This window comes from Stomoxys calcitrans, chromosome 3 (genome assembly GCF_963082655.1).
Source record: "Stomoxys calcitrans chromosome 3, idStoCalc2.1, whole genome shotgun sequence".
Classification (NCBI taxonomy): Eukaryota; Metazoa; Arthropoda; class Insecta; order Diptera; family Muscidae; genus Stomoxys; species Stomoxys calcitrans.
The window spans coordinates 41,273,757-41,291,405 of NC_081554.1; the positions used below are offsets into that span (position 1 = coordinate 41,273,757).

Sequence of the window (17,649 nt, forward strand, 5' to 3'; positions counted from 1 at the left end):
GCTATCTCATTATATTCTCAAAGGTAAAATAGTTCGAAATATTTAATATTTGTACCTACATTATCGGATGTAATGTTGTTTTTAAATTTATTTTTTTTTTTAATTTGGTTTATATGCCCTACTTACTACCTTAATTTTCCAGACAAAGCCTTATCCCAAATTCAAAATCTTTCAACTATATTTTGTTTTAGGTTAGGTTTAAGTGGCAGTCTGCCATCAGACTCACTTAGACGTATTCGTCCATTGTGATACCACAGGAACAGAAGAAGGAAGATGCCTTCTAATTCCTACCGTTGAGCCATCCAGATCGCTTTAAAAAGACCAATAACTTGCGAATGAATGTTCACATCCGCTAAATCAGACAGGTTCTCAAAGAAATGAGAACCTAAAGTGGAACTCCTTCTAACTGCTAGTGCGGGACACACCCACAGAAGCTGTTCTATAGTCTCTTTTCCTCGATATCCCTATAGCTTCTGCAAAAGTCGTTGCTGGCAACCTTCAGTTTGTCAGCATGTTTTCCGATTAGACAGTGACCTGTCATGACGGACACAATGACTGAGACGTCTGTTCTAGCCAATGACAGCAAAGCAGTAGACCTCTTCAAGTCTAGAAAAGGCCACATAGTTCTGGAATGTTCACAGCCCCCTCTTTGTGACCATCTATCATTCGTTGCCCTTCGGGCCTGGTCCTGAAAACTTAGCTTACCTGACGCTGGAGGCATACCCACAGATTCCAGTGTCCCTGGAATGTCTGAGGTAGTTCCTAGTCTCGCAAGCTCGTCTGCTTTAGAATTCCCTGGGATATCTCTGTGGGCCAGCACCCAGAACAGGTGAATTTTGAACTGTTCAGCCATCTCGTTGAGAGATCTGCGACAGTCGAGTGCGGTTTTTGTGTTTAGAAATACTTTCTCCAGGGATTTAATGGCTGTCTGAGAAGATATTTATGCCAATCGTCGTAATGGCATTATATCTTAGCCATTCCACCACTTCCTTAATTGCAATTATCTCTGCTTGATACACACTGCAGTGGTCGGGAAACCTCTTCGATATAACCAGTTCTAGATCTTTAGAGTACACCCCAAAACCCACCTGGTCGTTTAGTTTGGAAGTTCCAATCGTTTCTATCAGGAATAGTGGTACAGTAATTTTCATCAAAACGCGGCTCAGGTAGGGTGTATTCCACACTGCCTGGAACATCGGATATTGTATCAAGTATAACACAGTGTCCGTGGCCGCCATATGGCCAATGAGAAAGCTCTCTTAACCTCACGGCAGTGGTCGCTGCAATTTGGGTAGCCACAATGGCCAGAGGCATAAGATGTAGCATTAAATTCTGTGCATCATATTGTGTTGCTGTGATGCACATACAAGCCATCCTTTGGCTAAGTATTGAGCAGTAGGTGGATTGTTGAAGCGCCGTTCACCAGACCACTACACCATATAGCATAATAGGTCTTACAACTGCAGTATATACCCAATGCATGACACGCGGTCTAAATCCCCAACTTTTGCCAATGGCTCTCTAGCCGGTGTATAGGGCAAGAATGGCCTTTCTTGCCCTTTCGAAAATGTTGGATTTGAAGCTAAATTTCCTGTCCAGCAAAACACCCAGGTATTTTGCGCTTTCTGTAAGTGGAACATTCTCTCCACCCAAAAAGACAGGTTCCACTGTAAGCAACTTGTAACTCCTGCTAAAAAGAACTACTTCTATCTTGCACAGATTTATACCCAGACCACTTTTGGAAGCCCACTTTGCTGTTGCACGTAGAGCTTCCTGAAGTATACATATCTCTTAGAGTGCTGGGAAACTTTCCCCTAATATTTTGTTTTAAAATAAGTCAATTTTTTTGCATATATAAGCAGACATTCTTTGATGATCATAGCAAGTTTTTTTCTTTGAATGTAGTGTCTTTTGTCATCAATCATGGGTTAATTTAAAAAATTCATTATTATTTCACTCAATTGAAACTTTATGACATATTAAAGCTATACAAATTGATTATTTCTATTGTTACTCGTTCTGGGAACAGAGTAGATTTTATCGGCCCTTACTGTGGTGAGACGATTAAATAAAATCAGTAACAGCTTGGTAATTACTTACACAATATGTACATACATATGTACATACGAAAAAACAATTAATGTATGTTTGTGCGCACGTGCTTGCTGTGCCGTCAAACAAACCAGCAGACGCTCACCCGCCAATTTTAATTTATATATGTGTATGTAAATATGTCTGGTTGAAATATTTTGGTTGGTTGAAAACAACAACAACATTGAAAACGAATACGTCACGAGACGCACGAATTTATTTATTTTGAATTCTATTTCAATACTGTAGATAGGATCGGTGGAAAACTTATTTTGTCATGTCGTTTGCAACATTCGAAATTGTTTTGGTACGAAAATAAGACTTGTTTTTACAGCATTGTTATACCCACCACCATAGAATAAGGAGGTATACTCAAGTAGTTATTACGTTTGTAAGAACTTGATCTGCAACCTTATAAAGTTTAAATATTCTTGATCGTCATGACATTTTAAGTCCATCTAGCATTATCCGTCCATCTTTCGAAATCGCAAGTAAAGATTTCTACTTGCAAGGTCCTTCTTATTAATGTAGCTCCTTAGATTTGACTTTTTGAGCCCGTATGAGCCTCAGTTTTTACGTAAGGTTGGGCTGAAATTCGCTTCTAGCACCCACACGAAATCTTGCCCAGACAGGTCTATAAATAGAGGTAGGCCCGTTTAAAATCGATGCCCCAGTTTGTCCTCTTGAGCCCCCAAAAAACCTTAATTTTTGTCGGATTTAACTGAAATTTGTTAAAAAAGAAATAAAGTTTTGATTTTTTTAAAGGGAATTTTGTGTATACATTTTCTTAAAGCAGGTGTTGTTAGTTAAATTATCATTTTAGTTCTAAGAATAAGACCTCTAGCGAATTGATCAGTTACATGCCGTACAAAATAGACGACTCTTTCGATGACAAGATGTACACGTTGGCAGTAAACAAAGACATCGAGGGACCTTCAAACTATATAAGGACCGACACACTGATCCAATACCTAGATCACAACTGTGTACACGGGTTGCTTACACGCTGGATAAACCATATGCTATGGAAGAGTTGGATAAATTGTGGGTCCCATGACATCAAGATAATGTTGAAAGTTGAACTCCATAAATAATCTATTACAAATACGGACTTTGGAGGAATTTGAATCGATTTGCTACGCAGACAATGTTATAATTCTTCGAAAGACTAGGCATCCAAATCAGCTATACAGTAAACCGCAATGGAGTAGGGGGAAATGAAAGGGCAGACGATTTGTCGGTGAAGGCCAGAGGACTGCCATTAATAAACTTGGTTAAACCGAAGCCTTTCGGGTCGACGCAGTCCGAGTTAAGGGAGTGAGCGACGAATGCGCATGCAACCCTGTGGAACAGCGAAACGGTCGGTAGGACGTCGAAAATCCTATGGGGGATCCAGATCGTGAGAATACGAGGCTATTACTGAAAGGAAGCAAGAAGGAGGTCAGCATCGCTCTATATCATAGCAAGACACACAGGTCTACGAGCTCAATTATGTAAAATCGGTGCGACAAGTGATAGCATGTGTAGGGCATGCGGGGAAGATAATGAGACGTTGGAGCATTTCCTTTGTCATTGCCCGGCTTTCGCATCAAACAAATACCGGCACTGGGGACACAATACCAGACATGAACCAACTTAGGGGCGTGGCATGGAAAACAATTAAGGATTTTGTGAGTAGCACGGAATTCATAACATAGATTTTCTTTTTCGAATTTACTTTTTAGTTTTTAGAGCGCCCAACAAGCCGATTACTGGCTTAGGGTTATGTCGATAGTGGCATGGAGCAGATGAATATCTGCACCCTCTTTTCAACCGAACCTAATCTAGGCCGCAATGGTCTTGGATATGCCATACGTCTTGGCTAGATCTAGGAGTCTGAATGTTAACCCAGGGAAGACTGAAATCTGATTGTTCACTAGGAAGTCGAAAGTGAACAAATTTGGTGTATCACGTTTCCCTAACAGATTTGATATCCGACAAAGTAATATACTTAGAAGCGATTTTTGAGAGAAAAGTGGAAGTGTCACATTAAGGAGCGTACTGAGTGCACTATGTAGACGGATCGTTGGCTTTAAATTGTTTCCGACGGCCTGATCATAACACATTTCTGCAGATGGAGATCTAGGCGATCATAGGTGGTATGGTATAAAGCGTGGACCTCAAATGTGAAGATCATTATGGTCAGTAATATGACCATTAGGGCTATAACAACCTGGATGGTAAGGTTGCGGATGGTCTTGGAATGTATGAAAGATATTAAAGCCTGCTCTGAGGATGCGTATCGTTTTGTCCCAAGTCGTAGAGGAGTCAGGGTGAATGAAAGGACAGACGATTTGAATGTGAAGGCCAGAGAACTACCATCAGTAAACTTGGTGAATATCAAGTATTTGGGGGCGACGCAGTCCGTGTGATTGACGAGGTCAATAAACGTGTGACAATGGAACTATCGGTAGAACGACAAAAATGCTATGGGAAGATACGGATAGTAAAAGGAAGTAAGAAGGAGATCAGTATAGCTTTCGGTATAATTGCGGGACGCGTAGGATTACGGACGCAGAAAAGGGGCGACAAGTGCTAGCGTGTGTAGGACATGTGGGAAAGATTATGAGATGTTGGAGCAGTCTTCGGCACTTAGGTGGGGACATAATACCAGATTTATAGACGTGGAATGGATAATAAACGATTTTGTGAATAGCATGTTACCTTTTTTATACCCACTACCATAGGATAGGGGTACACTTATCTGGTCATTCCGTTTGTAACACCTCGAAATATTGATCTAGGACCCCATAAAGTATATATATTCTTGTTCGTATCGACATTCTGAGTCGAAATAGCAATGCCCGTCCGTCCGTCCGTCAGTCGAAATCACGATAGCGGTCGAACGCGTAAAGCTAGCCGCTTGAAAATTTGCACAAATACTTCATATTGATGTAGGTCGTTGGGTAATGCAAATGGGCTATATCAGTTCAGATTTGGATATAGCTCCCATATAAACCGATCTCCCGATTTGACTTCTTGAGCCCATGAAAGCCGCAATATTTGTCCGATTTTGCAAAAGAACATAGTGTTCTGTTATGACTTCCAGCAAGTGTGCCAAATACGGTCCACATCGGTCAAGAACCTGATATAGCTCCCATATAAACCGATCTCCAGATTTGACTTCTTGAGGCATTACAAACCGCGATATTTATCGGATTTGGCTGAAATTTTGCATAAAGTGTTCTGTTATGAGTCTCCACAACTGTGCCAAGTGCGGTTCACATCGGTCTACCAAGTTTAATTAAATGCTGTAACATAATTTGAACTCAAATGTTTACCAATTATAAGCAAATCCGCCCTATTCCGCCCATCACTGGTCTATACGCTAAAATACTCGCCCTCTCTTTCTCTCTCTCTCTCTATTAAGAGAGACACAAGAGAATAATTATTGGTCCGGTAAACGAATAATCGTTTGCGACTATCGATACTCTTTAGCAATTAAGAGTTTTTGGCCTTACAACAAATGAAGGGTACTTTTGCCGTAGGTAAAGTTGCTTAAGGGTTTACAATAAACATAGTTAGTTACACTCGATAACACTACGTTTATGGCTAACGTTTGATATGTTGCAGCGAAACGTTCCATAGTTACAATAAAAGAAAAACTTCGTAACAAAAGTATTTTGTATCCCGTAAAAATGTCTCAAACGTTTTATTTTTTTGCGTGTACAATGCCTTTATACATATTTACATTTAAAATGGTGGTGGTCTTTAGTTAAAGTGTGTTAAAATTAAATCGTATAGATAATAGGAATAGGGGGAATAGGAATAGGGTATATTCAAGTCATTGCAGCTCCAACGATCTGTTTTTCACACAAACATCAATTCTTAAGACTATTTCGGAAAGAGCCGGTTAAATACAAACAAAATAACACAAAAAACAACAACTTGTTAATAAACCCAAAGAGATCAACCAAAACGTGAGAGCACGTCGAAAGAGCAATACTTTAGACACTTTGCACTTTTATAACGAATAATAACCTAAACAGATTATAAGAACCCAGTTAAAGTGGTGAGAACAATAAAAAACCATTTTTCGGTTGAGCTGGTAAATTCAGCAGAGAAACAGCTTATTCACAAGTGGAACGGGTTTACTGCGAGAAAGACCGTAATCGGAAGTGAGCAAAGCAAAAAAAAAAAATTGAAATTTAAGCATAGGTAAAAACTAATAAAACAAAAACTATGCAACAAACATGGTTACGTATATCCTTATTGTTGTGCACATTTGGCTTCTTTCGCGAAATGCGTCCATCCGAACCGTTCGTGGTAGAATATTTAACGGGTCCATATCGTAATCTAACCAATGACGAATTATCTCGTGTAGTTTATCCCGTCGGAACCTACTCATATCTTATTCAATTGGTTATAGTATTTTTGATCACCGACATTTTAAGATACAAGTTTATTATTGTTGTGTCTGCTCTATCGGGTATTATTTTATTCGCTATTCTATTGTGGACATATACACTATGGGAGTTGTTGATAGGTCAAGTGTTTTACGGTACCTTTATGGCTAGTGAAGTGGCTTATTACACTTATATTTATGCCAAGGTTGATAAATCACATTATCAGATAGTTTCGGGCCATACCCGTTCAGCGATTCTTTGTGGAAAGTTTTTGGGTGGCGTTCTGGCTCAAGTGCTCGTATCGACGGATATTCTCAATTATCGTCATTTGCACGACATGTCATTTGGATCGCAAATCGTATCGTTGGTAATAGCTTTGGCACTGCCAAAGGTAAACGAAAGCATTTATTTCTACAAATCCAATGAAGCTAAAGAGGACCATGCTGCAAGCGGAACCGATCCACAAGCCTTGGAGATCGGAAATATTGAAGATAATAAAGCGAAAGGTAAGTTTACTGTCATGCAAAATCATGTTTTGAATCTTTGAATCACAATGAGAATATAATAGGTACGAGTGTGGTTTTGTACTGTCTAAAAAAATAGAAATGCCGGTATTACCGCTTATTAAGGGGGAAATACGGAACAATATTAAAAATTGATTACGAAAAATTATCGCCATTATTTTGGAAAGCTTGTTTTTGGATTAAAAAACTTAAAAAGCTATAACAAAAAAATCCACATTTATATGTAGGTACCCACCACATTAATTTTGTCATTCCGTTTGCAACACAGGGTAAAATGCTTATCCAATAAACATGTATGTATTATTAGGGTGGTTTTATCTCAAAGGGAAAAAATCGATGTCGGTTTTTTTTTGCGGCACCCCCTAAAATATTTCATTTTATTAGATTTTAAGATTCCTAAAATTTAAGCACAATTGGAAGATGTTAACATGTGCGGCTGGTGCCTGATAATTTTGAAAATCTCGATTTTTTAGTTATTTGGCGACTTTGGGGACTTCGGCGACCCATATCTCAACCGGTTTGGGCCAAGGTCCAAAATCAGTTTATATGTCAAAACCATTTAGAATCCTAACCGACCTACGCGAATAGGAAGTATTTGTGCAAAATTTCAAACGGTTAGCTTTATTCTTTGGAATGTTAGCGAGCTTTCGACGGACAGATCAGATCAGTGGGAACTCAGATCAATATTTCGATGTGTTACAAACGAAATGACGAAATTATTGGGTTGCCCAAAAAGTAATTTCGGATTTTTTAAAAGAAATTAAATGCATTTTAAATAAAACTTAGAATGAACTTTAATCAAATATACTTTTTTTACACTTTTTTTCTAAAGCAAGCTAAAAGTAACAGCTGATAACTGACAGAAGAAAGAATGCAATTACAGAGTCACAAGCTGTGAAAAAATTTGTCAACGCCGACTATATGAAAAATCCCCAATTACTTTTTGGGCAACCCAATAGTATACCCCATCGTATGGCGGAGGGCATCGTAACTTCAATGTGGTTTTCGAATGCAATTTATATTTGTATGATCGTCATTATAACACTATTTTGCTGCTTATATGTGGATCGGATCAAAAAAAAACATCGTTTTAAGATTTTAGAAAGAAATCACAGCTGTGCTAACAAGCATTTGACATTTAGAGTTATCGCAAACTCAAAACAAAAACCAGTAAGGAAGGACAAAATCGGGCGGTGCCGACTGTATGGGTGTTATACACCTACCCTATTAGTACAATGTGGGAGCTATATCCAATTCTGAACCAATTTTGATGGACCTCGGCGAATGGGTTATTAAACAACCCTTCGTACCAAATTTCAAGGGATTCGGTTGACAAATGACCATTTTATTGCATTATTACTTCAAATCGGATGAACATATTTATGGGAGCTATATCTAAATCTAAACCGATTTGATTTCTATAAAATTCACTAGTGATGTCGATAGTCATAAAAAAATTCCTCCTGCCAAATTTCGCGAGAATCGGTTGACAAATGATAATTTTATTGCATTTTTACTGCAAATCGGACGAACATTTATATGGGAGCTATATTCAAATCAGAATCGATTTTTTCCAATTTCAATAGGCTTCGTCTCGAGGCTGAAAAACATGTATGTACCAAATTTGAAGATTATCGGATGAAAATTGCGACCTGTAGTTTGTACACAAATTAACATGGACAGACGGAAATGGCTAAATCGAATCAGAAAGTGATTCTGAGTCGATCGGTTTCCTTATAGGTCTATCTCTCTTTCCTCTGGGTGTTACAAACAAATACACTAAGTTATAATACCCTGTACCACAGTAGTGGTGTAGAGTGTAATGAAAAACCGTACTCAGTTGTTCGCATGACCTCACTTTGTAAGCGTATCCTCGGTAGAGGGTATACTAATTAAAGATATCAGTGTGCGTTAATTATATTAAAAACCTGAAAATACTTCTTAATATTTGATTGATCTGTAAGCTAGCAAATACTCCTTACTACAATTCTCGCTAATTTTCTGCTAAGTAAGCTTAATTATTTTTGATAGGGGTGAATAATAATCACTAATTGGAATTTTTATCAACAATGTTGTGTTAAACGACAATTAATTGGTTTTTTTTGCTATATTTTGATGGATGTAACTACACAGAAAAAAATAACTCTTAGAAAAACCAACTACCAAATTTGTATGTGAAACTTTAATTCAACGCATTGAATCTAAGACATTATTTGTTGAAGTACGTAAGTAAGTCCGACAGACAAAATTATTGAAATTTTGTTGACTTTCAACAAATTCTTTACTTGAGATAGTTGTTAAAATAGGCGTACTATCGTGTAGAGCACAAAACTCTCATGATATTCATGACAAAATTTAATTTTTTTTTTTCGTTAAACTGATTTTAGAAAATTCGGCATAAAGAATATGCATTTCGTGTTCAGGAAAAAATTTTTAAAGTGGATTTTACCTTTTTTTTAATATAATTAATTGAGACACTTATTACTGTGCAGCAGTACTTATTGATTTATTTCATCATAAAGAAGATGATGTCGGTAGTCTAGAGGATACGTGCAAGACTATCAAACATGAGATCATGAGTTCTCAATACTCTGCGGCACCAAAATTATTAAAATTTGTTTTTAAGAGTAATAGAAGAGAGTAACAGAGGGAAACCCTAGAGCAGCAGTAAAACGAACGAGACAAAGCACCGCGAGCCTAACAAATACACCGATGCCCGAACCAAAGCACATGCGTTGGCTAATTAGATGGTTTTTTGCCTTGCTTATGGATATATTGTTGTTGTTGTTATATGGTGACTTGCATAGAGTGCCTTTGTACTTTGGGTCGCTGAGATTCAAAATAAATTGTTGCAGGAAAATTAACAACTTTCGTAGCTGTTTTTTCGACAAAAGTTGTTGTTTTTCAGAATTATTTTTATCTGTGTATCCTCTGATTTGTGTGGTATTCATTGATAACTGAACTCCGATTTTTGTGGTGTTCATTGTCATCACGAGAAGCTCAGCTGAGAGCTACCGAGTGCGTCCATAGGTTACGTTTAGTGAAATGCTTTGTATACGGAGTAGCTGCAATTGTAGTCGTGAACAATCAGCGATATCGAGTGTAGAGTCTCAGTGAGGGGTCCGGCGGCACCGGTACTGAGTGTCTGTGATACTTGATAACACAAGGCGATTTATTGGCGCCTATATATAACCAAAGACTATAACGTTCCCGCGGCGTTAGGTCCTATGGACCGGAACGAGCTCACCTCTGGACCTCTTAAGGTCTTGAGCCCATAACAGGGCATTTATTACCGATTTTCGCAGTAACTCTGCATGACCCCTCAACTTCTGAGTCTGGCTTAGATCTGAGCATCAAAGCAGCATTTTTTATTCAGATTTCACAAAATTTGGATAGGTCGCTTGACACTCGTATCAGTTATAGTTACTACCAGAACTAAAACACTTTTTCTATGAAATTTAAAACAGTGAGACTCCCCGACATCCATGGAGGCTTTATACTGTTACAAGGGATCTCACTGCTCTCTTATAGGGAAAGTAATATAATTTCTAGTTATTGCCGCCATTTTTTTAGTAAAATATAAATATTTTTTATACGCTGAAAATACTAGCAAAAATTGCGGTCAGCCTATCAATCAACCAAGAGAATAAAAACCTTCCAATTTTGTCAGGAACCTACCATACACTGCTTGTGAGTAGTGTGCCATATCCTTTTGCATCTGCATCTCGTATAATCCTATTCAGCAGGATATTAAAGAGATCACAGGATAAGCTGTTTCCTTGTCTGACCCTATTTTAGTATTGAATGGTTTGGAGCGATTCTTTACTTTAGAAACGTGTATCCGCAAGTGTCATCCTGCAGTCTTATTTATTTTCCTAGTATACCAAACTCAGACGTGGCTTTAATAACTCAGACGTGGCTTGAACAAATAGGGTTGCCTTTGTAGTCAAGAAAGTGATGGGCTTTTCCAGACCTTATCGGATCTTTTCCAGAATTTGGCGAAGTAGTCTATCTGGCCTATGGTGGATTTACCAGGTCAAAAGCCGCATTGATAGGGCCCAATTACCTCACTGACTTTAGGTTTTAATCATACGTCTTATTAGCGTTTAGCTTCCAGACGTTAATATTAATATTGAACCAACATACAATTTCATTAATACAATGATACCTGTTACTTTGTATTTAGAACCAGGGTCAATTGTAAATATGATGAATTTAATCGTTATATTTACGAAAAGCAGTCGTTGTATTAATAACGACTGACCATTGTATTAACGATCAAAATTGTTTAAAAAAATTATTTACATTGTATTTACGAAATGTTATTCGTTGTATTTATTGCATATTTGAATTTATTTGTATTGTATATTTGTATTTATCACACCTGGTAACTGATACAGATATATCTTTATCAATTAGCAGGAGCATGTGCCTGTACCAAAGCCATCGGTTTGATGTTGGATTCTCTGATTTCCAGACTTCATTCTGACTCCTGTACTTTGCATTCTGATATCACCATCCTAATATTGACAAGTAAAAAGGCAATAAGTTCGGCCGGTCCAAACTGTGGATACCAACCAACTCGGATATATGTAAAAAATATTTGCACGATTCTGATCCTATAACGAAATGTGTGCAACAATTAACTGTTACAAATTTCAGCAAAATTTAGTAATAAAAGAGTCGTATATAGGTTCAAGACCATAAATAGGGAAATCGATATATACTCGTATAACAGCTCTATCCAAATATAATCCGATCTCCACCATATTCGGGGGGATGTGTAGAGATTTTAAAATAGTTTAATCTACTTGATTTTAGCATAGGCATCGTACCACCAAATTGTGCCACATTTCAGCCAAATCAAGTTATAAATACCGCTTTTATAAGCCTAAGACCCTAAATCGGGTAGACCGTTTTGGACCATATTAAATCGGGAGATCGGTCTATATTGGAGCTATATAAAGATACTGACCAATCTGGACCATATTCGGTACAGATATCGGGGATTTTAACACAAATAAATGTGCCAAGTCGGATAATAAATTCAACTTTTATGCGCCTAGAAATGAGGCAGTGCTTGGAGTATTTGAGAGAAAGATTCTTCATGAGGCAGTGCTTGGAGTATTTGAGAGAAAGATTCTTCGTTAAATATATGAACCAGTTTGCGTTAACGGAGAATATAGGCGACGTATGAACCACGAGCTGTATGAGCTATATGGCGCCGATAGCATAGTTACACGCATAAAAATACAACGGCTGCGTTGGCTAGGTCATGTTGTCAGGATGGATGAAGAAGCTCCAGCAAATAAGTCTTTTGAAGGCAAACACGGTAGTACACGCAAATCGGGAAGACCAAAAGCCCGGTGGAAAGATCAAGTGGTGGGAGACACTTCGAAACTTGGTGTCAGAGATTTCAGAATGAGCACAGAAGATCGAGGCGCTTGGAACGCTATTCTACGTTCTGGAACAAATATTCTGTCATAGCCAATTAAAGTAAAGTAAGCATATTTTGAACATCATATAAAACAGATAATTTAAATTTGTAGCTCTTTTGAAGTCAAATAAATTGTTAGTAAACACAGTAGATAAACAACTTTGGATCGTACCGCATAAATATACTATTTGAATAATTTGGTATTATTTGGTAAATAAACTGTTATATATAATTTTTTATCGCAACATGAGATGTTGTCATAGAATAAACATATAAAATTCAAACGTTTTTATGTTGTTCAAAATGAGAAGATTTAAGTTAATGGTATTCATAGGGGTAGGGGTATATTCATTTAGTCATTCTTTTTGTTTCTTATATATATACCTATCTGCCGATTATATATATATATATATACCTATCTGCCGATTATATATATATATATACCTATCTGTCGATTTTGGGTCTTAAGCCTATAACAATCGCATTTATTACTAGACTCGCTGAAATTTGGAACAGTGAGTTATATCAAGACTCCCAACATCTGTCCCGATATGGTCCATATCGGGCTATATTTAAATAAAACTGCAATAGAGACCGATCCTCATCTTAAGGGTCTAAATACCATAAAAGGCGCAGGTCCGACGACATCCGAACTAAAATTGGTCCACATCGGAACATATTTGAATATAGTTGTCATATAGACCGATCTGCCGATTTTGGGTCTTAGGCCTATAACAGGAGCATTTAATACCCGACTCTCTGAAATTTGGAACTGTGAGTTGTATAAAGACTCCCTAACATCTGTCCCGAATATGTTCCAGATCGGGCTATATTTAGATATAGCTGCCATAGAGACCAATCTTCAGCTTTAGGGCCTAAAGACCATAAAAGATGCATTTATTCTCCGATTTTGCTGAAATATAAAACAGTAAGTTGCATAGGGGCCTCGAACCATGGATTGAGGATGGGAGCAGCTCATACCATCGCGGTATAATCGAGGCGACGATAGGCAACCTGGAAGAAAGGCAAGAGGTTTTCGATCGGATACCTGAGATGAACCTTGAAGTAGAGTGCGAGGCACTGCTGCCATCGGCACAGTCTTGGATTGACGGAACCCTAGTATTGCCATCTGGAAGATCATGTTACACGAATGGATCAAAGCTAGAGGACAAAGTAAGCCTGGGGGTCTACATTGAGATCCTAGGGACTGAGATCTGTTTTAGACTGCCTGGCCATAATACGGTCCTGCAGGAGAAGATCCGGGCGATCACGGAATGCATGAGGTGGTGTGGTGCTAACGCGAGAACGTCGATTGTGAACATCTTTACCGATAGTAAAATTGTTATAAGGGCAATAACAACCAGGACGGATAAGGTTTCGAACAGTCTCACAGTCTAAGAAGGAGATTAACGCCTTCTCTGAGGATGGCAAAATCCTCATCGTTTGGGTGCCAGGCTATAGCGTAGAAAGGGGGAATGAAAGGGCAGACGATTTGGAGGCAAAGGCCAGAGGACTGCAATCAATAAACTTGGTTAACCCGAAGCCATTCGGGTCGAGTGGGCGACGAATGCGCATGCAACATTGTGGAACAGTGAAACGGTCGGGAGGATGGCGGGATCCAGATCATGGGGAGACGAGGCTATTACTGAAAGAAAGTAAGAAGAAGGTCTGTATAGCTATTGGTATCATAACGGGACACATAGGACTACGAGCTCACTTATGTAAAATCGGAGCGGCAAGTGATAGCATGTGTAGGGCATACGGGGAAGATTACGAGACGTTGGAGCATTTCCTTTATCACTACCCGGCTTTCGCGTACAACAGATACCGGTACTTAGGTGGACACACAATATCAGACATGAACCAACTTAAGGGAATTGGTATTGAAAACAATTAAGGATTTTGTAAGTGGCACGGAATTCCACCATACTGGAACATTGAGGTCTAATCTCTGTGGTGTTCATTTCTGTCACGAGAAGCTTAGCTGCGAGCTACCGGGCGCCTCCACAGGTTACGGATAGTGGAATGCTCCATACGGAGTAGCTGCAACGGCAATCGCAGAGAATCAGCGGTATCCAGCGGAGAGTCTCAGTGAGGGGCCGGGCGGCACCGACTCTTACACAAATACGGAGCGCCTACGATGCTCGATATTACAAGGCGGGTTATTGGCGCCTTTAAATAACCAATGGTCATCCTGTTTCCGCGGCGATCTGTCCTTTGGCCAGGAACGAGCTTCATCACCTATAGGAGCTTGACGAGGATCGGAACCTCTAGACGAAAATTTGGTTACAACAACAACGAATCTCAGAACGGCTCAATTTTATACCCTCCACCATAGGATGGGGGTATACTAATTTTGTCATTCTGTTTGTAACACCTCGAAATATTTGTCTAAGACCCCATAAAGGATATATATTCTTGATCGTCATGAACTTTAAGACGATCTAGCCATGTTCGTCCGTCTGTCGGTCGAAAGCATGCAAACTTTCGAAGTAGTAAAGCTAGCCGCTTGAAATTTTGCACAAATACTTATAAGTGTAGGTCGGTTGGGATTGTAAATGAGCCATATCGGTCCATGTTTTGATATAGCTGCCATATAAACCGATCTTGGATTTTGATTTCTTGAGCCTTTAGAGGGCGCAATTCTTATCCAATGTGGCTGCAAATTTTGCGCATGATATAGCTGTCATATAAACCAATCTGGGGTCTTGATTTCTTGAGCCACTAGGGGGCGCAATAATTATTCGATGTGGCCGTACAACGGCTTCTCCCATGAACTTCAACATACGTGTCAAATGTAGTCTGAATCGGCTTATAGCCTGATACAGCTCCCATAAAAACTGATCTCCCTATTTTACTTCTTAAGCCCCCAAAAAAACACAATTCTTATAAAAATTCGCTAAAATTTTACAAAATGATTTCTACTATGGTCTTCAACATTCAAATCGATTATGACAGCTATATCCAAATTTGGTCCGATCTAAACTATATTTCGATCGGATGTCGGCAGACTTAAAATAGCTAACTGTTTAAAATTTCAGCGAAATCGGGTAATAAATATAGCTTTTATGGGCCTCAGACCCTTTATCGGCAGATCGGTCTATATGGCAGCTACATCTAAATATAGTCCGATCTGAACCATATTTGGGTCAGATGTCGAGAGGCTTAAAATAACTCACTGCTTTAAATTTCAGCGAAATCGGGTAAAAAATAAAGCATTAATAGGCATTAAACTTTCTACCGGCAGATCGGTCTCTGAAGCAGCTATATCTAAGTATGGTCCGATTTGGCCCGTTCAAGAACTGAACCAACGTGCATCAAAAATACGTATCTGTGCCAAATTTCAGCTCCATATCTCAATTTTTGAAGACTGTAGCGTGATTACAAAAGACGGACAGGCACACGGACATTGTTGCAAACGGAATGACTAAATGAATATACCCCATATCCTACGGTGGTGGGTTTAAAAATACATATAAGAATACATGCCGATTAAAGTACGTTCTATTCATATTTGACATATATAGGGAAAGTCTTGTGGATACAAAAACTGACAGAACAAGAACATATGGTATAATAGTACCATTAGTCGAATCTGAGTCGAATCTTAATGACCAAGCGAATGTGACACACAAAGGAGAGATTTTTTTAAATGAGTTTTGAAGAAAAGAAATTGCCGGTTCCTCAGGTATATCAGGACACATATCACATCACTGGTTGACGCGTTTCGACTTATATAAGATTCGGACCGGCCGAGCTTTCTGCTTTTCTACTTGTTTATTATTTTGTGAAATTAACAGCATTTAATTTTTTTATTTTTTACAGATACTAATGCTAGTGATAAAAAACCAAAATTTTCCTGGAGAAATGCTTTTCGTCTAATAATGCAACATATTGTGAGCGCCTACACAAATCCTACAGTAGTCAAATGGAGTATATGGTGGTCATTAGCAACTTGTGGCCAGTTACAAGTCATTTCATATGTTCAAATATTGTGGAAAGATATTGATGGAAATAACGAAAGTTCTTACAATGGTGCTGTGGAAGCAACAGTAACTCTATTAGGTGCCGCTGCAGCCATGACAGCAGGACTAATGGAAGGCGTACGCCGACAACATTGGCACATATGGATCCTAACTATATGCTCAATTTTAATGGGAGCCTTTATGATAATATCAGCCGTAACGAATCTCTTATGGGTGGCCTATGCTATGTATGTCCTATTTGGTATTCTCTACTTCTTTGTCATTACCATAGCGAGTGCTACAGTAGCCCACAACTTAACCGATGATAGCTTTGGTCTAATATTTGGTATTAACACACTGATAGCATTAGTTTTGCAAACCATATTGACGCTCATTGTCGTAACGGATGCTGGTTATGCTTTATTGCCCAGAGACCAATATAAAGTATATGGAGGATATTTTCTGGTGCTGGCAGTTATTTTTGTTGCAGTCTATATTCAAGAACATTTAAGTAAATATTGTACAAAATCCAAAGTAAAATCTTTAGAATAGTATTTTCAAGACTTTAGTTTTATAAGGCCAATAAAGATAACAGGGAAGTAAATATAAGTGTATGAATGATTGATAGTTAAAATTATAAAAAAATATTGTATTAAGATATGTGCATAATTATAAAAACCGAAACAAAACAAATCATTTTGTATTGCATGCTTGAATGCAGAAAACAAACGATATATACATACTTTTGGTTCGTTTGTTTATGTTGCCAACTTTCTACATCATAGTCATGTCCCTACCAAATGCAAATTTGCCCATGAACATTTCATTAACGAGAGAACAGTGGCAATCTTCGTACATATCAATGAGTGCTGTCCGATTCAAGTTAATCTCAATGATAAGAGGCCTCCTTTTTATAGCCTAGTCCGATCGTCGTGCCGCAGTGCTACACTTCTTTGGGGAGCAGTTTGTCCCCACTTACTATTTAAATAACTTTTGATGTTAAAAACTTCTCATCGAACATTTTAATCATTTAATAAATATATTTTTTATACGTTTATAAAGAATTGGCACAATCGTCATAATACCCCTGGCGATCAACGAAGAAACCACCGATAACGTTGAATCATTTTGCTATCTTGGAAGTTTTATATCAACAACGTGGTATCTGATCTGAACGTGGTATCTGACTACAATATACAGGCCTGTATGAAAGAGACAAGGGTACCAATGCAGAAAATATGACGGCC

The 17,649-nt window shown here is 38.4% G+C and overlaps 2 protein-coding genes across 2 annotated transcripts in view; one reads left to right on the top strand and one right to left on the bottom strand.

The window, feature by feature from the left end:
• Positions 1–17,649, bottom strand: part of LOC106083714 (zinc finger protein 782) — a 30,415-nt gene that overhangs the window by 8,424 nt on the left and 4,342 nt on the right. The gene's annotated exons all lie outside the window — the stretch shown is intronic.
• LOC106083713 (thiamine transporter 1) lies at positions 6,184–16,956 on the top strand. Its single transcript, XM_013246921.2, has 2 exons — positions 6,184–6,982; positions 16,263–16,956. The coding sequence occupies exons 1-2, from the start codon at positions 6,313–6,315 to the stop codon at positions 16,952–16,954; spliced, it is 1,362 nt and encodes a 453-aa protein (XP_013102375.2). The 5' UTR covers positions 6,184–6,312; the 3' UTR covers positions 16,955–16,956.